Source organism: Equus quagga, chromosome 1 (assembly GCF_021613505.1).
Source record: "Equus quagga isolate Etosha38 chromosome 1, UCLA_HA_Equagga_1.0, whole genome shotgun sequence".
NCBI lineage: Eukaryota > Metazoa > Chordata > Mammalia > Perissodactyla > Equidae > Equus > Equus quagga.
The window spans coordinates 88,664,717-88,688,803 of NC_060267.1; the positions used below are offsets into that span (position 1 = coordinate 88,664,717).

Consider the following 24,087-nt stretch of genomic DNA (forward strand, 5'->3'; position numbering starts at 1 on the left):
CAGGTACCCCCACAGGTCCTTCCCAGCAGTAAATTGGGGATGGGGATGCTCCCAGCCTTTCCCATGTCGGTGGTTTAAACAGTGAGATAAGAGCGGGTAGGGAAGTTCTTTGTAAAATACCATGTGCCATCCACATGCTCAGATCAAGGTAGTCACAATTGTCACTGTCATTATCAGTTTTATTTACTGGTTAGTAGCTAACAGTGTCTGCTTCGTTCTTGGCAGATGGAGTTAGAAGCCAAAAGTGAAACCAAGCAGGAAAATTACTGGCTGATACAGTATCAACGGCTCTTGAACCAGAAACCCTTGTCCTTGAAGCTGCAGGTGAGGACTGGGGGGCCCAGCCCCACTGGGGAGCCAGGAGGTCCTCCTTCCAGAGGGCCCTCTCGTGCCTCAGCGAGGCCCTGCTCCTTGACCTTTCTGGGTTGATTCCATTCATATCTCTGGCGACCCTAGTGTACCACGTCCTGTGCTAGGTCCTGGCAGGGACAGAAATGAGAGAGGGGGCGTTCATTCTGGTGAGGGGAAGACAGCTGCTGGTCACTGCTGTGTGGACTGGAGACCTGTGAGCACACAGTGGGGTCGAGCCTGCTGGGCACCCAGCGAGGTGGGCGACAGTAACTGTCACCAAGCCCTGCCGTGGACAGGACAGATGGGGTCCCTACCCGCCTCCCCACACATTTTTTTTTTTTTTAGTGTAAAAAGTCTTTCTATGTATACTATTTTGTTTTTTTATGAGGAAGATTGGCCCTGAGCTAACATTTGTTGCCAATATTCCTCTTTTTGCTTGAGGAAGATTGTTGCTGAGCTAACATCTGTACTAATCTTACTCTATTTTGTATGTGGGACGCCACCACAGCATGGCTTGATGATCAGTGTGTAGCTCCACGCCCAGGATCTGAACCTGCGAACCCCAGGCCACCGAAGTGGAGTATGCGAACTTAACCACAAAGCCACCGGGCCAGCCCCAACTATACATACTATTTTGGCAGCTTCCTTTTTTCTCTTAACAGTGGTGGTGGGCAGTTCCCTGGGTCCATGCGTATAGATCTCCTGTGTGTTTCCAGACAGCTGCATAGCGTTTTGTACGTGGACGAACCCTCATGATTGAAACAGTCCCTCTTTACGGGGACTTCAGTTGCTTATCATTTCCGAGTGTACAGGGAGAGTGGGAGTGAACTTCTTTGTGCATTTTTATGTGCTTACATATGCATTTTTGTAGGGAAAATTCCAAGAATACATTTTATGTTATGTATATTCAGACCCTTTGGTTGCTGTTGTAAATAATGGCTTCTTGTTTCTCTTCCCGTTCGTGGTGCACTCGGCTTTCCTCGTGGGCCTGTCGTGCAGGAAGAAGGCATGGAGCGCCCGCTGGCCGCCCTGCTGGTGGAGCTGTCGGCCGAGCACTACCTGCCCATCTTTGCCCACCACCGCATCTCGCTGGACATGCTGGGCCGCATGAGCCCCGAGGACCTGGCCAAGGTGGGAAGGAAGCAGCAGCCCCTCGGGGGAGGTGGGCAAGGCTGCTGGCCCAACCTGGCCAAGGGTTGACTTGCTCTTCATGCGCTTCTTGGTGAGATCTGCCACTGTCACATGTCCCAGGGCCGCCGTGCTTCTAGATGGCCAGCACACCCCCTCCTTGTGTCCCTACCACCTGGGCGTGCCCTCCATGCCGTCTGGCCAAGAAAAGCCGGGCGTGTGGGCCCTACTGACCCCACACTGCATCCCAGGTCAGATTGGATCTTCACGTGGTAGAGCCCAGACAGTTCCTTGGAGGTCGTCTGCTCCAGCCCCTACCCCACAGTTGTACAGAGACCATAATGGCAGCACTGCCCCGGCCTGGTTATGTCCCGGGGACGTTGCACTGAGCCACGTACTCTTCAGACAGGACTAATAATGATAACAGCTAACGTCTTTGTAACATTTGCCAGCACCAGGCACCCTTCTGAGCACTTTCGTATCCTAACTCACTGAATCTACCCGACAGTCTGGGCAGGCAGATGTCGTCATCGTCATCATTTTTCAGATGAGGAAACTGAGGCACTGCAAGGTGGTAATTTGCTGTTCACACAGCAGAGCCAGGACTCGAGCCCGGATGGTGGTGCTGGAGTCCGTACTGTGTCCCACTCTGCTCTGCTGCCTGTCCCTCCATGGACGCAGAAGCTGAGGGCCACCTGGGGCCACGTCACCAAGCTCAGGAGCGTGTGCTCTGGAGGCTGAGGGGCCGTGATGCTCAGCAGCTCGGCTGACTGTGGGAACGGCAGCAGAGGGCCTGACTCCCGGGCCGTCACGCGCATGACGTGAAGCCATGCAGGTGAAGCCGGCTGCACCATCCCTGACACAAGGGAGCACTTGTCACCCCATGGCTATTGCTCGTGTTGGTTTCCTTTTGGGTCTCAGTTTCTCCCTCTGCCACACTGACTGTTGGGTTGGGCATACTGAGCCCCGGTCAGCTCCTCGTTTCCAGCCGAAGGTGCCAGAAGCCAGGAGTGAGGCGGTGCTGCATAGTGGGCTCCCGCCCAGGTCAGGCCATAACCTGCTCTTCCCTGGACTGCCGCAGGTGGGCGTCACGGAGGCTGGCCTGCAGCACGAGATCCTGCGGAGGGTCCAGGAGCTGCTGGATGCAGCCAGGATGCAGCCAGGTACCGACACTGGGGCCTCTCCTTAGCAGAGGGGCCAGCCTTACGTGTGGACTGTGGTTGAGGGCAGTCACCCGTTACATTTCGGGACGAGTCCTGAGGGTGGTTCCAGCCCCTGCTGGTCCTTAAGGTTCCCTCCTAAAGGAACAAGATTTACCAGTGGGAAAAACAGGCCACAAAATGGACAAAAAGGGGACGTTCCCTTACAGCAGGAGGGGCCCTCCTGGCTCCTATCCTATAACTTTCCCTAAATGTGCCCTCTAGACACTGGGACCCACACCCAGGATCCTTGGACTGGAGGGAGAGGCCAAGCGTACCCAGTGCCCACCACGTGCCCCACACTGTGCCTGGGCAGACCTGTGGTTTGGACGTGGAGAGATGTCTGTGGTGGGTTGGGAAGGGGTAGAGGCAGGTCATATAGGCACTCCGCCCCGTCCGGAGGCCCAGGAGAAGGTGGAGCTGTGGCTGACGGGGCAGGCACGGGGGTCCAGGGCTCTGGTGTGCTGAGCACTCTGTGTGTACCACTCACGTCGCCTTGGTTTCAACCCCGTGAAGGTGGGCACTATTGTCCTCATTTGAGGAATGAGGAAACTGAGGCAGAGAGAGGTGACATGTCTCCCATGACGTCACACATGTGAATGGCTGAACCACTGGGCTTTGCTGCCCTCCTGGAGAAGGCCAAGGGGCCTGACAAGGGAGAGGAAGCCTGGGGCCTGGAGCAAGGATGAAGGAGAGACACAGCCAGCCTCAGGCACGGTCTCTGGGGCAGAGGCTGCAGGTGGAGTTGCCGGGCCAGACCGCAGGGGCGAGGCAGGAGCTCAGGCTCCAGGCAGAGAGGAGGCCCTGCGTCCCCAGGTGTCAGAGCTGATGGCAGCGCCATGACATCTGCAGACTCCAGCTTTCCAGCCACTTTGACTCCAGGGGCATAGACTCAACCTAAAAAAGCAGTCATTAAACTTCCAGTCCTTTAATATCAAGTAATGTGCAAAGTAGGCCCCTTCCTCGCCTTCCAGATGTTGCCCCAGCACTGACCCCTCCCGCTCTCAGACTGGAGGGCAGGGGGAGTTTGGCATCAGGAGTCGGGGTACACCTGGGCAGAGAGACCTTCCTTGAGCCGGTGTCCCTTCACTGTGAGCCCCTCCGGCCTCCAGAGCGGCTCCTCTCCCCGTCTCCCACCACCCCCAGGGCTGGCGGAGCCGCTCCCTGCTCGGAGTCAACAAGCAGTTCTTCCTGCCGTCGTGGAGTGTCTGAAGGTCCGCGTCCGCTGCCTCGGCTGCTTAGGGCTTCCTCCTGACTGTGCCCACCCCGCAGGGAAGGGGGCTGTGGCAGGATGGCTCCTCCTCGGCTCCCGAGGGACAGGACACCCTCAAGCATCTTCCTAACACTTCTCTCATTGCTCCCAGGACTTGATATGTGTTCTGTTAAACATAGAAGGGCCCCTTGACAGCGCTGGTGTGAGGGCACCAGGGTACCCCTGGAGGGTCTAGTGTTGCAGTAGCCTTTAGAAAACCTTCAGGTTTCTTCCAGTTATAAAAAATACTACTCATAATTCAAGCCGTGGTGTAAACGAAAAATGCGAACCATGATTGGGGGGGGTGGTCAGGGATGAGAAAGACTCAGGGATGCTGGTGGTGCACATTGCACGATAATGAAAGTGACTTTGCATTTTGTAAGGGTCCATTCTGATGTTCTCCTTCAGGGCTAGATGCTGGCTCCAGGGCAGGGCAGGAGGGACGCTGGGGGCTCTGCCAGGGGGTCTGGAGGAGCAGCCTTGAGGGCTCCTCACTCCTCTCCCTGCTCTTCTGAGTCACCTGATGGGCAGTGGCCCATCCTGTCCTGTGGTTGGGGTGGAGAAGCTGAGAGCCTGGCCCAGTCCACCCTAGAGCCCTTAACCAAGGGTTCCTGCACAGGGCTCCACCACCAGATGGCCCTGTGGCCTTGGGCAAGCGGCTTCCCCTCTCTGAACCTCAGATTTCTCATCTCTGAAAGTGATGCGCCTCCTTGCAGGGTAGCTGTGAAGGATCCTGGGGATGTTAGGGGTAAGAGGCCCAAGTTGACCAGCACTGTGGCTGTCCCTGCCAGCGTCCCCACACTCCCCTTTTACAGATGGGAGAGTAAGGCTCAGAAAAGAGAAATAGGGGATGTGTGGGAAGGCAGGCCCTTCCCCCAACTCTGAGATCTGAGTGTCTCCCACCTTACAGCTCACTGTCCACTCAGGGCAGGCAGGGCCAGGGGGCCCTAGGGTTTGGGATCACTGGGGGATGAGCCTGGCTCAGCCTATTCCTCTGGTCCCCACAGAGCTGCTGAAACCACCCAAGGCTAAGGTCCTTGAGCCCTTGGAGCCCACTGCCCCCGAGGAGTTTCCTGAGCCCGTGAGGCCATCGGCTCCCCCCTCGGAGCTGGAGGTGCCAACCTCAGAATGTGTCGTGTGCCTGGAACGGGAGGTGAGTCTGGCAGTGGACCCAGCCCCCAAGCTCAGCATCCCCCTGCCCCCGCCTGCCCTCCCCCCGCGGCCATCCTGATCCTCTCCAGGCACGTGTGTTCTTCCTGAACACTTGTTCTAGTTGGGTAAGTATACCATGTTCATTAGAAACTTTGGAAAATACAGGAAAGCAAAAGATACAGGAAATAAAAATGACCCATGATCCCATGACCCAAACGTGAGCAATGCTAATGTCATTTTCTGGGTCTTTTTTCAAAACGAGGTTTCCCTGCTTAATAAATGCATTAAGGAACATTTCCCAAATCATTAAATATCAACACAATTTTCTCTGAAGAGGCTTTTTAAAATGTCTTTTTAAAAAAACGAAGGAAATTAACACAGTGTAAAAATTAAACAACATAGCATGTAAAATAAAAACCCTTCCTTCCCTCCACCCTTTGCTCCTACTTAGAACAGGCGACCGTGTCAGCCGTGTGGTTGCCTATGGTGTCTGCCAGACCCGGGACTGCCATAGTAGGGACGGTCTCATTTACAAATTTTACCGAGTGTCTGCTTTCGGGCCGCGCGGCGGCTTCGTTTCTTCCTCTTACCAGCAGTGCTGTATTCAGCAGCCCAGAACAGACTTGGGAGCACACCCTCACTTATTTCCTTCGGGTAAAATTCCCAAAGGGGAAACGCTGAAGCAAAGCAGAGACATGCTTCCGTGGCTTTTGATCCTTAATGTCAGAGCGGTTTTCAGACCAAGGGGCTGGGCAAGTGCACAGAAAACACAGAATGGGGCGCAACCTAGACGTCCGGCCGTGCTGGGTTGATAGCTGCGGGCCTGCAGAGGGGCGCCCATGGCTGCTGTGCAGAGAGAGGACGCGAGGAGCGCCCGGGATAGGTAGTGGCATAGATTATTGCACTGTCTGGGTGGTATGTGACAGCCAGAGGATCAGACTTTTAAGGTACAGTACAGCAAGAGGGCCTCAGGTACGCCATCCCCAGAACCAGGCAGGGCCAGGCCCAGACGCCCCCGCTCTCTCCCCACAGGCCCAGATGATCTTCCTCAACTGCGGCCACATCTGCTGCTGCCAGCAGTGCTGCCAGCCACTGCGCACCTGCCCGCTGTGCCGCCAGGAGATCGCCCAGCGCCTCCGGATCTACCACAGCAGCTGAGCGCCGGCCGCCAGCTCAGGCCTGGCCCCACCTCGCCACCTCAGGCTCGGGGCTCCAGCTCACCCCCTGCTCCAGCCAGACTAGTACGACTCCTCTCTGACCTGGGCGCTTTCCCCGCAGCCTGGGAAGGCGCCCCTAGCCTGAACTCCAAGTGCATCTGGGCCAGGAGGGGAAGGGAGAGTTCCTGAGCGATGGCGTTGCTGGTCTGAATACTGCGGAGGAAGAGAGAAGACCCCTCATGGCGCAAGGACAGGGTCTGGGGTGTGGAGAGGCAGCTGTCCATATCTGAGCACAGGACTCAGTGTCCTGGCCAGTGTGGCTCTGCCCCTCCAGGAGGCTTGATGTCCTCGTCAGGGGACAGTGCCGTCCCACTCGGCAGGGTGCTGGGAGAGCAGGAGGCCGCTGGCGAGGGGAGGGGAGCCCGGGGTGAGGCTGGTATGCAGTGTGGCGCTAGGCCACCATGGGCTGTCCTCGGATTGACCAGCCGGAATGTGTTCAGTGCAGGCCTTGTGCCACAGCAACGCCACCCCTGCCTGCCTCTTCTGCTCCCCAGCGCTGCAGGCCCTTCTTTCCCGATCTGCACCTCCTCACCCCACGCAGCTCACGGGCAGGCAATGAGCTTTGCAGACCCAAAGTGGACCATCAATAAATCCACCTCCAGCCTGCTCCTTTCGAGTCGTCGCTGGGTCCTCATGGAGCCCAGGAGGGGAGGGGCTCGGGTGGGGGCCCAGGGAAGACGCTGCACCTCATCCAGCAGAGAGAGAGGAGGTGGAGGCCTTCCCAAACGTGAAGTTACGCCGACGATGCTGGTGGAGAGACCGAGGCTCGAGAAGGGCAGAGTCAGCAGGAGCAGGTTGTACTGCGCAGGCCTGGGCTCTGCGCTCCATTCTCACCATCCCAGATGAGGGAGCCGAGGTTGAGGGGGCTGAATGCTGGGGGCCTCCCGACTGGGACATGGCGGTGCTGGGTTTGGAGCCCAGACGCATCTTGACTCCCAAACCCATGCGGTTGTGCGGGTTGTTCATTGCACGGTTGTAGGGACCACGCGCCTTGTACTTGCTGTAGAGTTGCACGTTTATTGTGCATTTTCTGGCAGATGGTTTTGAGCCAAAGGCAGCTTCTCTGGGCTGGAGGCAGGCCTGCTTGGGGTGCCTGGGGCCTCCAGCTGACTCTGAAGGAGGCCAGCCCTCCAGACTCTATCTCCCCGTCCATTTAGTACAGGCCGGGATGGGGCCCTGAGGTAGGCCAGTGGCCACCATGGGGCACTGAGTGCTCACTCCAGGGGCAGTGCCCTGAGTGGGCTGGACACTGGGGACAGACCCTGGGGTGGCAGAAAGAGCCCTGTCTCCGCTGGGCCTCAGTCTCCCTACCTCATTTTGACTGTCAGTCCTGTAGGCTGAAACGGGATGGGGAAGGCCATTGTGGTGTGAGTCCTGCTCTTCAGGCAGGAGCCGGGCCTCTTCCCACAATGTCCCCCTCCCCACACACCCTCCTGGGCTCCGCTTGGCCGAGAGGGGAGACTGAGGCCCGAGGTGGGCAGGGCCACTTCTCAGAGCACAGCGCTGTGTGGCTCTCCTCGAATCCTCACTAGGCCCTGGGAGAAGGGGCTTTTATGATCCCTTTTTCAGACGAGGAGCCTGACTTGCCAAGGACAACAGCAGCTGATCCCTGGTCTCCAGCCCCACAGCCCCTGCTGCTTGTCACCTGAGTCCTTGTTGACAAGCCCTCGGCCACTGGCCACTGTATACAGGCTGGCACCAGGGAAGCCAGCATCCCCTAAGGTGACTGGCTGCCATCTCACCCAGGAGAGGCATGTTTTTACCCACAGATGGGGCAGCCCATCCCCAACAGCCATGTGGGGGTGTGTGGGGGGTCTGTCCTCATGCCCCATAACGTCAGCCAAGGTTGCCCACCTTCCTGGGCCTCAGTTTACGTGTTGGTGGAATGGTAGTGATGATGGTCCCCACCTCTTGGAGCCGCCTTGAGGCTCCTGGTCCAGCACAGCCCACGGCAGGTGCTCAGTAAGTGCTGGCTACATGATCAGGAGTCAGACGCTGGCCTCATCGTCTGGATCCAGCATGAGCCCAGGGACCACCCAGCTGTGGACGCCCAGGGCCAAGTGGCTAAGTGGCCTAAAGCTGCTGCTGTCCCTCTTGGGCTCACCATCGCCCAGGCTGCCTTGAGGAAGCCTCCTGAACTGCCATCAGGCCAGTCACTTACGCGCCCTGCCTGCCTTCTCTCTGAGCCTGTTTCCCCCTCCGTAAAGTGGGATAATCTAAGGACTCCCACGATGCGCCTGGAGGTCCTCGGTTGAGCGAGGAGCACAGAAAGCCCCAGCGTGCACGGGTGCTCCTGGACGCAGCCCCCAGGCCAGGCCTCCCCTGCCCACACCACACACAGGCTGCTGGCTTTACATAAAGCATTTATTGATTAGTAGAAGCTTAAACAGTTTGCATAATATTTTCAATACGTTATCTGGAAAGGATGATTGGAGAACCCCAGAAGAAGGCACTAGAAGAGAGCATCTTAAGACGGAATGTGTTGGTGGAGGAGGTTAGTGAGGCGTTTGAGATTAGGGCTGGGGGGACTAGGGAGTCCCTGAGCACCAGCCACCGCCACACGTTCTGTGGGTCCAAGGCCCCGGCCCTGGGAAGTGGAACAAGGGGACGGAGGATTGGTGGGGGGGGGGGGGGGGGCGCCAGCCACCCTGAGGACCCTGAAGTCGGGTTCTCCCCTGCCTGCCCTCCACTCAAAGCAGCAGGGGAGGGGGTCTGGGGAGGCCAGGGGGTCCCAGCCCCTGGGGATGGGAGCTGCCAGGCTGGGGTGCCTCAGCTTGACCCTCAACCCCAGGAACAAGAAGCTGAGGAAGAAGGACATTTGAAATGGGGCCTGGAGTTTTCAGAGTAGAGTGAGGTGACTTGGTAACTCAGAGAAAGCAGAGGCCAAGCCACAGTCTGACCCCAGATCAGAGTGGCCACCAGCGGTGCCTTGAGGAGCCACAGCCCCTCCTCCGCCCCTCAGGAGCCCCACCAGCTCCCTCAGTGGACAGCACGTACCTTGGAGGTGGCCTGCACAAGACAAAACCCACACCCACTAAACCCTGCCTCTGCGCAACATGCCACCCTCCCCTGAGCCCAGCCCAGCATGAGGGCACAAAAGCGGCGACAGAGGACTCCCAGAGACTGGATCCCAGCAAGCAGAGGGAGGCTGAGGCTGGACGGGTGGGAGCAGGGGGCAAAGGCCTGCTCCAGCTTCCAGCAGCCTTCCCTCTGCCATCTCACCTGCCTGGCAAACACTCCCAGTAACACCTGCTCCTCCCCCCTCAGCACACTTCCTCTCCCCAGACCAGCACATTCCAGGCCTTTCTCATTCCATCCCCACGCCCGTGGCCCTATCCTGCTCCATGATGCACCCCCAGCCTGGCTCCAGCCTGAAGACTCCTCATTCCTACCCCTCACCTGGAGCGGGGAAAGCGAGGCCAGTGCCCAGTCCAAAAGAAACTGGACTCTGGGGCCCATCCTGGAGGGGTGGGGAGGGAGCGGGGGCCCCGAGATGGGCCTCAAGGGTCCATCTTCCCAGTCCCAGGCGAGCCCCCAGTGGAGAGGGGAGAGACTTCAAGGGCTGGAGCCCTCTTTCCAAGGATGGCAAGACCCATGAGGGAGACAGGCCACAGAGGAAGGGCAGGAAGGGAGGACCCAGGGAACGGGGGGCTGGTGGGCACTCCCCAGCCCCTCAGCTGTGCCCAGCACCAGGAGGAAAGCTGAGATCATCCCACAGAAGAGAAAACGGAGCAACAAAGTGAGACCGAACCCAATAAAGTGACTCCGCTAGGCCCGTCCCCGCCCAGCCCTGGAGGTACCACCCCAGCCCTGCCCACCTCCACCTCCGGGAAGGCACAGATCCGGGGCTCCCTGCCCAGAGCCGAGCCTGCCAGTGCCTCGGAGGGAGTGGCCCATGTGCCATGTCCAACAGAGGCTCGGGGGTGAACGCCTAGAACTCAGTCTGCACCCCCGCACTGTCCTCAGTGGTGGTGTGGATTGGGGGGCGGCTCCCGGGGTTGGACACCTGCTCCCCGGTCTCCTGGTCACTGGGCTTGGGAGGCTCAAGGTCCACAGCCTTTCCAGGTGGGATTTGCTGGAGCGGCGAGGCGAGTGTCGAGGAAGCCTCGGGGGCTGCCACGGACTGGAGGCTCTCCAGCTGGGGGCTCTCCTGCGCAGGGGCCCCGTTGGGCAGGGGGCCAGCTGGGGGGGGGGCTCTCGGCCTGCAGATCCCGGGCCAGTAGGCCTCGGAGCTCAGTGACACTGTCCGGGGACGCAGGTGATGGTGGCTCAGGGCCAGCCTCGAAGGGCAGCCCTGCCTCCTCGTCCTGGACCACGGACACCACCTGCTTGGCACGCCGTCGCTTTTCCGAGAGAGTGGCTGCTTCCGGGATGCTGGGGCTGCCACTGTCCTCCCCGCTGCCACTGTACTCCTCCCCCCAGTCGATGGGTGCACCCTCCGCCAGCAGGTGCAGGTTGGGGTCGCTGTTGTGCATGACCATGCTGTCGCGGTACAGGTTGTGTTTCCTCTGCACGGCGGCCTCCTTCACAGCTGCGGGGCCAAAGGGGGTGGGGGCAGGACATTTACCAAGGGACCCATGGCTGCCACCGTACCCTACACTGTGCCCAAATGTGACCCCTATCATCCCCAGAGGCCTCTGACGGCCTGAGTGGGTGTCATGGTTGGGACGTGACTTACTCCAGGCCTTGCTGCTGAGAAGGAGGAGCTCTGACCCTAACCCCAAGCTGGAAACCACCGTGCGTGTCATCCTGTCACTCATCTGACACTCCCCACAATGCCAAGAGCCCAGGAAGAAACTAAGGCACAGAGACGCAATGTTACCCTCCCGGGGCCACACAGTGGACAGCAGGCCCTGCCCAGTCCACGGGCCTAAGTCTCATGCTTTTCTTTGCAGCTTAGCTGCCCCACCAGGAAAACCTCTGGGTGGGCACCCCCGTCCCCCTCCTGGCAATAGGAATGCCTTCAGCAGCACTGGGGTCGGGCAATTGGCCCTCCTGAGTGGTGGGGTGGCACGTACCCTGCAGGATGTCCTTCATGACCGTCTGTAGCACCACCTCCTCATACGTGTTCTCCACCAGGATGAACCTGGCAAAGTCCTCGAAGATCAGCTCCTGGAACCGGGGCAGCTCCTGCGGGGCAGGGTGGGCGCAGGGGCAGAGAGAAGTGCGGTCAGGGCCGCCGGGCAGAGAGCGCGTCTGTGGTCCCACCTGGCCAGCTGGACAGGCCTCCCCCAGAGAGGGGGCTGAGGCCCAAGCGGCTGGAGCGGGTTGGGGGTTGACTAGGGGGCCGGGGGCGCTCACCGACTTGCAGGTGGGGGCCAGCTTCTTGAGCAGGAAGGGGATAGTGATCTGCAGCAGCGCCTCCCGGAAGAAGCGCTTCCGCACGGTGCTGCTGTCGTAGTCATATTTCTGACCGGGAAAGAGGGGCCAGGGTCAGCGGGCTCCACCAGCCCCTTTTGACCCGAGGCTCAGTGTCCCCAGCTGTACAAGGGGGTCGGTGGCGTCTCCTGTAAGGGCAGCAATCCTGGTCCCAGCCCCGGGACTAGGCTCAGGTCGGCCACAGCTTAGAGCGTGGGCCGGGGCCAGGGGGCGGGGCCGGGGGTGGCGCTCACCTTTAGCACCCGCTCCAGGATGCGCTGGATGGACTTGCACAGCTCCTCCTTGCTGGGCCCCTTCCCCAGCTCCTGGTGCAGGAGGGTCTCGAAGGTGTACACGGCGTTGTCCATTTGCTGCGGGGCACACCATGGGCACATGAAGGGCGGGAGCGACCCCAGCCCCTTACAGCACGCCTCTTGGGGGGGCTCTTCAGCCAGCCACCCCAGGCCTGCCAGAGCGGAGTGGGGGCAGCCTGTGCGCTAGGATCATCCACATCTTTGAGTGCCTACTACGTGCTGGCACAGTGCTGGGCACCAGGGCCAGTCCCTGCCTCAAGGAAACAGGAAACCGAGGTCCTGGGCCCTGCAGGAAGGGGCTTGGGGAGCAAGGAGGGCTTCCTGGAGGAAGGGGTCCCTAAGCCAAGACTTGAAAGATGAGTCTGAATTAGCCAGGTGAACAGAGGGACAGGTGCTCCAAGGAGATGGGAGAGCACCGAGACCAGAGCAGGAGCGAGCACACAGAAGCTGAGCACGGCAGCCGCTTGGAGGGCCAGGCGAGGAGTGAGGGGGAGGTGGAGGTGGGAACAGACAGAAGGCAGGCGTGGGGTGCCCTGGGCTGTGGGGTGAGCTGGGGAGGAGCCTCAGGCTCACCTCACGCATGTGGATCTGGGCTCGCTGCTTGAACACGGACGTGCTGGACACGTCAAACCGCTGCTGCAGCCCATCGAGCCGCAGTGGCTCCATCTTCTCATAGCAGCTCTGCATCTTGAGGGGGTGGTACGCCAGCTGGGACAGCTTCTCCATGTACTGCAGGAGGCAGCATGCGAGGGACCTGAGCTGGGGCCGCCTGGGAGTGAGGCAGCCTCTGCAGACCCAAGCCTCGCCTGGGCTCGGAGACCAGGCCCTGGAGCTGCCATCGGCAGCAGGGAAGGCCACCTGGGGATGGTGCCCACAAGGGCAAGCCCTGGAGAGCCTGGGACAGGAAGGATGAGGATCTGAAGGCAGGAGGAGCCTGGTCCAGCACACAACAGCACAGAGAGAGGCCAGCCTGGACTATGGGGAAAGGGTTCTTGTCCCTTCTGGGCCGCTGGGTGATCTTGGGCAAGTCGCTCACCCTCTCTGAGCCGCAGTCTCAAAATCAAGAGATAGTTTTTTGTGATCTCTAAGGTCCTTTCCCGTTCTCAAATTCTGTATTATTGTCTGTGGACTCCTCAATTTGGGGTGTAGAAGAGATAGCTAAGATTACAGGATCGATTCTATCTGTACCTGACAACACTGTGGGGCTCCAGGCAGCCAAGTACCCCAATATGGGGTCTGTGAAAGGGCAGTGACCCTGAGAACCAGAGAACCGAGGGGCAGTGGGAGAGACGGGCTATCTCCACTCGTGGGGCACAGGAAATGGCATCCACATACTTAATTCCACCTTGACAACTACGTTACTCATATCTGAAGCTCGCTTTTCCTTCCTTCTTTTCCTCCTCCCCTCCCTCCCCCTTCTCTGTTAAGTTCTTTGATATTTAACAACCCACATGGCTTACAAAGGCTGGTGGCATGGGGTTAAGGTCCCCCTGCCGCCTAACTGCCTGCCCAAGAGGACAGCCAACAGCTTCGGCCTCAGGCACTCGGCCCGCCCTAGGTCTTAGCAAGGGCCTGACACGGGCAGACCAGACCCAAACCCAGGAGACGCTCCCCTCCCCAGGGGCCGGTGCCCGGCCTCACCTCGCCCAGCTTGTCGATGCCGCCCTCATTGATGACATTCAGGTTCATGTCGGTGACCTCCTTGAAGAAGACGTCCCGCACCTCGGTGAAGCCCTGGCTGGTGGGCACCATCAGGGCCTCCAGGATGGACGGGATGTAGGGTTGCACGTGGTTCCGGACACACACCTCCGCCTTGGGGAGGATGAAGCCTGCGCCCAAAGGGAGCCGTTAGCTCACACGTCCCGGGGAGCAGCTCCCAGCCGTCCCAGAACCCCATCACTAGAGGCACGCTATTGCATTCTCTTTAAGAGAACACCACTGGTGAGAACATTAGCAAACTGAATGATTCTATAGAAACAGCTGCTAAAGATAATAAATCTATGCAACAAAAAGAACGGGCTACTGAGATTGGCCCCTGATATTTCTGAAACTGTGATGACAAGAAACTAAGAAAAATGCTAGTCTACAGGTGCTGGCAGTTTTTCCGCTTAGCTAGAGGTGGAGAAAAACTCATCTTTGGCGGTCTTGCTCCTTTGTTTTAAAAAAAAAAAGTAAAGCACTTTAGCAGATTCGATGAGCCTCTGGGCTTTGCAAACCCAGAGACCGATCCTGCTCTGGACAGGTGGCCCGGCTTGGTGCGCTATGTAAGGGCTGCTTCCCCGTGGGCAGGGACCATCTCCAGGACATTCTGACTAAGGCATTTGTAGCCAGGGAGTGTTTTGATGTCCTTCCCCCTCCTGTGCCCAGCTAATGTTGTTTGTTCCACAAAATAAATGTCAACTCTGGGTGTCCCAGCTTGCTCACAGTGAATAGAGAGAGCAGAGGATAACCCCCAGGCAGCTGACAACCGCCAGAACCACATGCAGCCAGTGTGTGACAAGAGCGAAAGGACTCCATCCATCCAGCTGGGAACAGAAAGGAACATAAACTGACCCGGAAAAGTCAGACCTGCTGACGTCTGCTGAAGGACACAGTAAAATCTGTGACTGGCCAAAGCTGAGGAGGCCTGACCCTCCTCGACGGAAATTTAGATTTTTAAGATCTAGGTTTATAGAAATAACAGCTACAAAACAGCTCACAGAGGTTAGAAAAGAAGAATGCTCAGATTTGACTTCAATCGTTTAAAACAATCCATGAATCAAGTCAATGCTGCGACATGTACACAGATCCATGAAACAGATAGGAGGTCTGCGCTGGCCCCTGGAGGGCAGGTGGTCCCAGCGTGTCTGCCCGGCGATGACCAGCATGGTGAGTGACCTGCCTACCTCGGATCTTGCTGGCCAGGTGCTCCTTGGAGGTGATGATCTGGTCCATGTCGGTGCGGATGACGGCCTCCATGGCCGGCCGGGCCAGCTGCAGCTTGGACAGCACGGCCTCAAAGCGTGCCTTGGCCTGCTCGTACACCATGCGGTACACAGCATCTGAGATCTGCAGGCAGAGCTTCGGTGTCAGCACCAGGCTGCGGGGAGGGGGGGCGCCCGGCAGCTGCAGGCACCCCGCCCCCGCGCCCGGGCCCAGGCCCGCCCACCTGGATCCACTGCCGCTGTCGCTCCTGCGGTTTCCCCTTCAGCCTCGGGGCGAGCTCTGCCTTCAGCTCAGGGCCCAGCTCCTCCATCACCAGGTTTGTCAGGATCTAGGACCAGGAGGCACAAGCCGGGGCAGGGGTTGGAGCATGTCCAGCTGGCATGTTCCTCTCTGTATTCCAGTAAGCCTAGCCACTCAAGCTCCCAGCTCCTCGAGGCTTGGCCCCTCGCTCCGTGTCTCCACTGAGCATCTCTCCTGAGTATGATTCCCACAGGTTCCAGCCTATCTGCTTGGGTGTCCTGCAAGATCCTCAGGCTCAGGGGTCCCACCTCAGGGCCTTTGCACATGCTGCCTTCCTGTCTGGAATACCACACCCCCATCCCCCTTGCCTAAGCACGGAAGTGTGTGTGTTTGTCAAATGTCTGTTTCTCCTGCCGTACAGAGAGCCCCCTGAGGGCCAGGGCTACGTCCCTCTTGTTCATAGGGACACCCTGGCACCTAGTCTGGGCTTGGCCTCCACCTGTTGGAATCTGAGGTCGTCATCTCCGTCCACACTTGCAGTGCCCCAGAGCCCGTCTGTCCAGCCCCACCCACTGGACCCTGGGGTGACTTCCAGTTTCCCCACCGGCCCTCCTGGCCTCACCTGCACCTCGTTCCCACACAGCATCTCCCAGGTGCCATACAGCTCCTTCGACTGGCGGTACATGCGGATGGCATCCGTGAACGCGGGGCCCTCCACCTTGGAGTCCTCAGGGATCCCTGCGCAGGAGAGGGAGGGAGAGAGGAAGTCGGCGGGATGGCCCAGCCCCACCCCGACCTGCGACCCCACCGCCCTCATGGTAACTGTGGCAGGAGGAGCTGCAGTGACAGGCACAGGACAATAACCCACCACCGACGCCGCGAGGCAACCCTCCTTATCGTCTTAAATCCTCTCACCCGCCCCAGGACGTGGGCACTGTCCTTAACCCAACTTCGCAGATGAAAACACAAACAGGCTTCAAGGTCAGGCCACTGCCGAGGGTCCAAGGGCCACGAGTGGCAGAGCCAGGACCAGAGGCCACCCCACCCTGCCAGGAGAGGCTGCCCAGCACGGCGGAGCAGGCGCCTGAGGCACCCTGAGACCCTCGTTCCGGTCCTGCTCCCTCCCCTTAGTGGCTGCATCAGGGGCCTGCAAATTTCCCTGCAGAGGGCCAGACAGGAAATACCCTCAGCTTTGCAGGCCACATGCTCTCTGTTGCAGTGGCTCAGCTCTGCCACTGCAGCAGGAAAATGGCCACAGAAAACCTGAACGGATGAGCCGGTAAAACTTGATTTACAGAAATAGGTGATGGGCCGAGTGTGGCCCAGGGGCCACGGTTTGCCAAGCCCTGTTCCAGCCCGAAAGGGCTTCAGTTTCCTCTTCTGAACAGTGGGAACAATGACCCGGCCCTCACACACCCACCGTGAGGCTCCAGGGGCCGTGGGGTGGGGATGGGCTGTGAACTGTGCAGTCCGGGGCCCCAGTGCAGGCCCCGGGGCGGTCCTGAGTCGTTCTTTATTAGTAACTGCAGCCAGGATCGGCTCTTGCTGCCCGTGGGCTGGCCCTGGTCTGCCATGTTCACCACCGTGCATCCAGGTCTGACTAGAAAACACCGTTTCTCTATTTTCGTTCTTGTTTGTGGTGGTGGTGGCCCAGAGGAGTTTGCCCACGTCCCCGGTGCTGGCAAGGTGGGTCGACGAATGAGGCGTGGCTGCAGGAGGTTGCAAAACCCGGCTTGAGGAAGAGCGTGGTTAAACACCTCGGAGCCAGGCAGCAGGCGGCCACGCTGGCCATGTGCCTCTGACCGCTGCGTCCCGCAACCGAGGGAAGGGGAAACAGCAGCCTGTGCCGCCAAACCCCAGCTGCCACCGCCATGACTACAGGCTGAGTCACCCCCACAGAGAAAAAGCCCCTCTCCGGAGGGACCCCTCCCCTCCCACATCCGGCTGACGGCAGGAATCACTGCCTGGCAGAGGCGGAGGCGAGGTCAGCGGTGGGGAAGCTGGGGCCCAGCCCCCAGCCCTGCAGGGGCAGCTCCCAGGATGGGGACGGGGGTGAAAGGGGAGGCTGACCCCTGCCTTTCAGGATCTGAGATGAGGCAGGAGTGACTGGAGCAAAGCGAGGCCCTGGGGTGGGTGCTGCCCACCTGGGCCAGGGGAGGAAGCCCTGTGAGGCTCTCAGGACGGGCACACGCTCCCAGAGACCGGGTTCTGCCTGGGGAATCCGGGCTGTGCATCCCACGCAGCCTCTGCTGCAACAGGACATCTACGTGCTGCAGGCAACGAGTCAGCTGCGCAGGGCAGGGGCCCCTTTCCAGGTGGCAGGAAGGTAGCAGAGGCCTGGGCAGCCGGAGTGGGGCTGCCAATGTCCCGGGCCCTGGTTCTGGCCCAGACGTGAAGCTCAGCCCCTTAGGATGTCTCTGGTCTGCAGGCCAAGGTACTGAGTGTGACAAAAGTGAGGGTCACCCCTCCGAGCTCTTCCATGAGCCCGGCAGTTAGGGCCTGATTTGTGTCTCCCCGAACCCCCAAATTCCTATGTTGAAATCCTAATGCCCAGTACCTCAGGACGTGACTGTATTCAGAGAGAGGGACTTCGAGAGGCGATGAAGTAAAAATGAGAGGCTTAGGCTGGGCCCTAATCCAGCATGACTGATGGCCTTCAAGAAAAGGAAAGCTGGGGGGCCGGCCCCGTGGCCAAGTGGTTAAGTTCGCATGCTCCGCTTCTGCGGCCCAGGGTTTCGCTGGTTCGGATCCCGGGCGCGGACATGGCACCGCTCATCAGGCCATGCTGAGGTGGTATCCCACATGCCACAACTGGAAGGACCCACAACTAAAATATATAACTATGTACCGGGGGGATTTGAGAAGAAAAAGCAGTAAAAAAGAAAAGGAAAGCTAGATACAGAAAATGGGTGCGCAGAGGGAGGACCATGTGAGGACACGGGGAGAAGACACCATCTGTTAGGAGAGAGGCCTCAGGAGAAAACAAACCCGCTGACACCTTCATCTTGGGCCTCCAGAACCGTGAGAAAACCGTTTTCTATTAAGTCAGCCAGTCTGCAGGCTTTGTTACGGCAACCGGGCCGACCAAGACACCAGCCCTGGGCTCAGACCTCGGGCACGTCCCCTCATCGACTCCTCAACACAGCCCTGCGAGGGACAGCTCTGCTCAGCCCCACTTTTCCCAAAGAGGAGACAGGCTCAGAGAGGCAAAGTTACTGGCTTGGGGACACACAGCTTAGGGAATGGCAGCACTAGGACTCAAACCAGGACCAGCTGCCTCCAGCCAGACCTGGAGACTTCCTGCCTGTGGGGTCCTCAGGGTCAAGCTGAGAAAGGAAACTGCATTCCTCGGTTCTGGGCAGCAGGCAGAGGGGGACCACGGTCAGACAGGAAGAGGCCTGACCTCTGCACCCAGGCCTACCCCCAGGGCTCAGCTCGGTGCCCCGGCTGCCTCTTGCCACCCCCAGCTGCTCAGGAATGCAGGATGTGAGGGGGCCCTGGGACGAGCTGGCGTCCACCCAGCTGGGCCTCCTTCCCCACCCGCCCCCCACTTCCTGGCAGTCCCGGGGGAGAGCAATTCCAGGTTCCACAGATTCCAGGCCCTGCCTCCGAGGAAACAGAGAACTTTCCCACAGTCCTCAGGGTGGAGGAAGCCTCCTCTAAGGCCAGCCTCGTCAGCTCCAGAACAGCTTCCTGCTACAGGTGCCCCCCCACTGCTCTCCCTGGACCCCCTCCCTGCCCAAAGCACCCCACACCCAAGGGGCCCCCCTCAGCCTCCCAGCTGAGCGCCCACTATGTGCCAGGCACGGGGCCAAGAGCTCGCCGGAACCAGCTCATTTACTCCTCCCAAGAATCATGCAAAGCCAAGTTTGTCTTCATTACCATCGTGCACACGGGGAAGCGAATTGTGGCTCTTCTCCATCTTGTGCTGTCCCCACCCCCAACCTGGCCTGGGGTCACCCTGCCAGGTCAGCCATTAGCCTTGGAAACTGGGAGACAGTGGAGCTGGGCCAGGCATGGGGGCAGGGAGAAAGGGAAGAAGGGAGGAGAAGGGAGTGTGCCCCGGGCCAGGCAGCCAGAGCCCAGATCACCTCCACCCAGTCCTGGCCCTCCAGTCCCCAGGGACCTGGGAACAGGAGGCCCTTTGTGGGCAGCAGGGCCAGCCCAGGTGGCAGGGGTTGGCCTGACTCAAGACTGGGTTCCTCCCACCTGGCAGATCCCAGACGGGCAGAGGCGGCTCTGGAGAGCTGAGGGGAGGGTGGGGTGAGCAGAGTCACTGCAGCGGCCTGGCCTCCCAGTGAGGGTGCCCACCCTGACCATCCACCGCCCTGTGGAGCTGTGCCCGAGGCTAGGAGGGTGGGGTGGGGGCAGCTCCCTCCCTGCCACCCTAGGCCAGGTCACCAGAAATGAAGTTCAGAGTCCAGGACAGGGCGGAAAGACCCTCAGGGACCCAAACCCCCCCACCCCCCCACGAGACAATGATAAGCCTTTCTGCTCAAACTCCTTGGAGCCCCAGAAAGGCCCTCCGGACCTGCCCCCAGGGCCCCCTCCAGCCCCCTTTCAGGCCCCTCCTCCCCCCACTTCAGGCCTCGACCTGCTCCAGCCTCTGGGCCCCCCTTCCAGCTTGCTGTGGCCTATTTCTGGAACGCTCCTCCTTCTCCTGGAAGACTACTCATCCTTCGAGTCTCAGCTGAACCATCGCCTCCTCAAGGGAGCCGCCCTGATCGACCCCTCCCGTACGCAGGATCAGCACCCCCAGGACACCCACTCCCAGGGTGGCTCCCGCGCAGCACCCAGCACAGCTGTGACTCATCACCCCTGGTGTCCTCATCCGTTTAACATCTCCCTCCCCAACTAGTCTCCCGGCAGCATGGGCGCAGGGACCATGGTTTGCTCCCTTGTTGCATCCTCAGTGCTCAGACACTAAAAGTGTTTGTTGAATGAATGCTTGAGCTGGAAGAGACCTCATAACTTTACAGATGAAAACATGGAGGCCCTGAGGAGGAAGGGAACTCCCATAATCCCAGGAAAGAGATCAGATCATTAAAAAAAAAAAAAAAAATCTTCATCAAGCATTGAGTGGATTCTCACTGTGAATCCTCACAAACCCCTAAGACACAGGGAGCATCGTTATCCCCATTTACAGGGGCGGCGAGAGGTCACAGGGCTAGAAAGTGGCAGAATCAGGATTGTGATTCTGTGACCCAGGGCCCAAGAACTCAACAAAGAACCCCTCTGAGAACAACTTCTGAAACTTTTTCTGAGCCACAGAGAACTATTTCCACTGAGGAAGAAGGTTAAGGGTAACATCATAATGGCTTCTTACAACCTCAGAAGGAAAATTCAACAGCTCATAGAGCAGGATTGCCACACCACAGGCAGCCACTAGGTGTCACTGTTCAGCACATACCCCAGGTGAACCCCGCTCCCCACCGATGCCCCGGGCAGGAGGGCCTCACCATTGTTGCAGTGCCGGATGCAGTCCTGCAGGACCGCCTGCCACTTGTCCTGCTCGGCTTCCGTCATCATGCAGAAGTAGTAGTGACGTGCAGAGGGATGCCAGAGGATGAGCGGGAACTGCGTGGGGCACTTGAGGATGGGGGCGGTGCCTGATTTTGATGTGGTCCCTGTGGAGACAGTGTCCACTGAGCAGCTACCCTCTGCAGCCAGAGGCCAGCAGGCCGCTGATCCCTTGGCCCCACTCTGACGGGCAGGCTCAGGCCCAGAGAGGGTTGGCCTGCCCCGGGGTGACCAAGCCTGTCCCCGTGTGTCCTCCACAGCCTGGCTAAGGGAACCTCAGAATCCCCCGGCATCTGCTCAGACCCATTTCTTAGTGCTGGTAATGAGGTCACGCCCACCTCCCTCTTGGAGAAGGTTCTAGACTCCGTGCATGAGGCACCAACAACACAGGGTCAGAGCTCTCAGGGTCAAAGGCCAAGCATTACTTTCTTGGGTTTCCTTCCAAATTTCAGCTGTGGAGGCCAAAGTGTGGTTTAAATGTCCAAGGTGGGAGGGAGGTATGTGGTGGACAGAAAATAAAAGGGGATTTTTCTCTCTCTTTCTATTTTGTCCACATGGATATTTGAGATCCAGTGAGATGAGCAGTCCTGGGCCGTGACCTCGCCACTGTTGTTAATAATACAACAGTGACAGTTCTTCTCTGCGCCCTGAGTCTGTGTCCCTGTGCTGGGTTCAGGGCACACAGCACCTCGTGGGGTCTACATGACACCCCTGGTCAGTCCTCGCAGTGCTGTGCTGCCCAAGAAGAACCAGCAAAAACTAAGCCAGATTGGGGCTGGAATCCAGGATCGCCGACTCCGGCTGAGCCCCCAACCACACGGGGCGTTTTACTCCCCAGTCCTATCTGGGGGCACAAGCTGCCCCCCAGGCCAGCACCTCCCCCTCCCCTTAATTCCCCTGGGATCATCTGAGAGGCAGGTGTGTTTATGACGGGCTTCTGGGAGTCTCTGACGGGGGTGGGGGTAGAAACAGGACGCCTAGAATAACTCCTCCGAATGCAGTACTGACTCCGCAGTTTACGAAGCAGAGTCACCTGATTGTCTCCTCCTGGGATCTCTCAAGGAGAGGGAAGGGCAGAGAGTGAGACCCCCACTGGACCACTGTGAGCCTAAGGCTCAGGAAGCAGGGGACTCAGTGGGCCCACGCTGGTCCAGCCCCAGTGCACGGGGTGGTCTCAAGGTACCCCCCTCTCAGGCCCACGAGGCCTCTTGTCTGAGGGCTCAGGTCATGCTGGGCACCTGCCGCAGCTCGCGGCCCAGCTGGTCTTCCTGCAAACATGGAGCCTGGAGCTCTGGGATCAGGGCCGCCCTCTCCCCTGGTTCAATCTCCGGGCCTGTGCCTTTCGGCCTGGGATCGGCAGTTCTTTACCTGGTAAGGAGTTGCCAACGAGCTCCAGGTACTGATCCAGGGAGGTGAGGATTTTGTAGCCTGCACTGTTGATGATGGCCCGGGGTGGCACCTGCCGCTCATAGGCCTGAGGAAGGGACAAGAGAGATGGTCTCTGGGGGTTAGGGGTGTGGCCAAGCCCAAATGCCCTCTCCAACTGTGGCTCCAGGGCCCTACTCAGTGTGGCCTGCCAAGGTGAGGACGAGGAGGCAAAGGGAGAAGAGGAGGAGGGAGTGAGGGAGAGGGAAGACGAAGAGGAGTTCGACCATCGCAGTGACGGGTGACAGGCCTCCACCTCCTACGCTTCAGCTTCATCATCTATAAAGCCAGCGTAACAACAGCCGCTACCTCCCAGGGCTGCATGAGGACTGAAATCATCCACATAAAACACTTAGCACGGTGTCTGGCACAGCGAGGACCAGTAAGCATCGTTGAGGCCACTGTTATCACCACCACGTGACTACGGCCTCTATCAGCAGCAGCTACCACCAACTGAGTGCTCATTACACACCAGGCGCTGTGCTAAGGGCACTGCCTGCTTCGCTTCATGGAATTCTCGCAATCCAAGAGGTGGGCACCTTATTAACCACAAGCTCACACAGTTCCTAAGTAGCAACGTGGGACATGAACCTGGTCTGTCTGCCTCCAAAGCCCGGGGTCTTAGGCCATTAGCCTGAACTGCCCACCAACTTCCCTAGGTTCTGAGCATCACTCGAGTGCCCTGTGGGGGAGAATTAGGTCTGGGCACTGCTTTCTCACACCAGTGGAAGGAAAAAGGAGTCCTGATGTAATGGCTCATACAGGAGGGCTGCCATGCTGCACGCTGCCACTAGGTGTCCCTGTTCAACACATTTCTTGAGCATGGCTCAGAACGTCTGGGGCAAAGATTTACAAAGTGTGGTCCCTGATCATCAGGAACATCAACATCACCCTAGAACTTGTTAGAAGCGCAAATTCTTGGCCCTAATCCAGACTTGAATCAAATTTGGGATAGGACCAGGAACCTGGTTTTTTGTTGGGTTTTTTTGGTGAGGAAGATTGGCCCTGAGCTAATATCTGTTGCCAGTCTTCCTCTAATTTTCTATGTGGGACACCACCAAAGCATGACTTGACAAGTGGTGTGTAGGTCCGCACCTGGGATCCAAACTCATGAACTCCGGGGCCGCTGAAGCGGAGCACGTGAATTTAACCACTACGCCACTGGGCCAGCCCCGGGAACCTGTTTTCTATCGAGCCCTCCAGGGAATTCTGATGCAGGCTGTCATTTTGAGAACCACTGCCCAGGGGCATCAGGTTGCTCCTGACCCTGTTTATGTTACTCTAACGCCGATTTTCCTTGAAACAGTCGGAACTCCGGCCTGTCCCGTTGGCTGCTCTGGAAAAAGGTTTGGTAGAAGAAATTGGGTCTGTGGCTCAAGCAGGAGGGGCTTCCCCAAGGGCCCAAAGCAAAGAAAAGGAACAATCGCAGGACACTTATCAACACACTGCAGAGCAGGGAGCTGTAACGGGGTGGGGGGGGGGGGGGGGGGCAGAATCAGGAAGGAAAAAGATGGGACCACTACCCAGGGGTAAGCTGGCCAGACTCACGTGCTCAGCAGTCTGCCGTGGCTGTTGGGAGAACAAGGATGGAGGCGAGGGGCGGGGGGTGTGGGGCGATGGGGTAGGAACCCCAGCCAGGAAGGAAGCTGAGGAGGGAGGGGCTAGGGCCCTGGAAAGGAAGAGGTTGAAGGGCCTTGAGAGCAACTGGGGCCTGGGGCTGCAGGGGGGCTGGGGGGGATGTAGGAGCTGGTGAGGAGCCAGTTGTGCACGGAGAGGTAGTGAAAGGTGACCCCATGATCTGGGGGCCTGGCTTGATGAAACGCCATTTAGAGAGGGCACCCAGCAGAGCAAGCAGGCGTGGGGAGGAGGGGGCTACTGACGTTCTGCTGTGGCCCTGGGGGCAGCCAAGGGGGGATGCTGGGTGGCAGGCTGAGGATGGGGGCCTGGAGCCTTGGGTTTAGGAGTGGGGGGCATGCAGTGATAACTGGCATAGAGCAGGATGGCTG

General features: G+C 59.0%; 2 protein-coding genes across 6 annotated transcripts in view; one reads left to right on the top strand and one right to left on the bottom strand.

Moving 5' to 3' along the window:
• LRSAM1 (leucine rich repeat and sterile alpha motif containing 1) overlaps nt 1-6,905 on the top strand; it is a 40,737-nt gene extending 33,832 nt beyond the window's left edge. For all 5 annotated transcript variants that reach the window (XM_046656409.1, XM_046656439.1, XM_046656428.1 and 2 more), the window contains 5 exons: nt 226-324; nt 1,351-1,482; nt 2,561-2,642; nt 4,938-5,083; nt 6,115-6,905. In XM_046656409.1, the coding sequence (XP_046512365.1) occupies nt 226-324; nt 1,351-1,482; nt 2,561-2,642; nt 4,938-5,083; nt 6,115-6,240 (585 nt within the window). In that variant the 3' untranslated portion in view covers nt 6,241-6,905. The remainder of the gene's footprint in view (nt 1-225; nt 325-1,350; nt 1,483-2,560; nt 2,643-4,937; nt 5,084-6,114) is intronic.
• A 1,740-nt stretch (nt 6,906-8,645) lies between these two features.
• Nucleotides 8,646-24,087, bottom strand: part of NIBAN2 (niban apoptosis regulator 2) — a 53,112-nt gene continuing 37,670 nt past the window's right edge. Inside the window, 12 exon segments of the mRNA XM_046656394.1 lie at nt 8,646-10,491; nt 10,493-10,830; nt 11,318-11,429; nt 11,601-11,708; nt 11,912-12,028; nt 12,545-12,700; nt 13,613-13,800; nt 14,857-15,019; nt 15,120-15,224; nt 15,759-15,874; nt 20,596-20,763; nt 22,025-22,130. Of these exon segments, the coding sequence (XP_046512350.1) occupies nt 10,231-10,491; nt 10,493-10,830; nt 11,318-11,429; nt 11,601-11,708; nt 11,912-12,028; nt 12,545-12,700; nt 13,613-13,800; nt 14,857-15,019; nt 15,120-15,224; nt 15,759-15,874; nt 20,596-20,763; nt 22,025-22,130 (1,938 nt within the window). The 3' untranslated portion in view covers nt 8,646-10,230.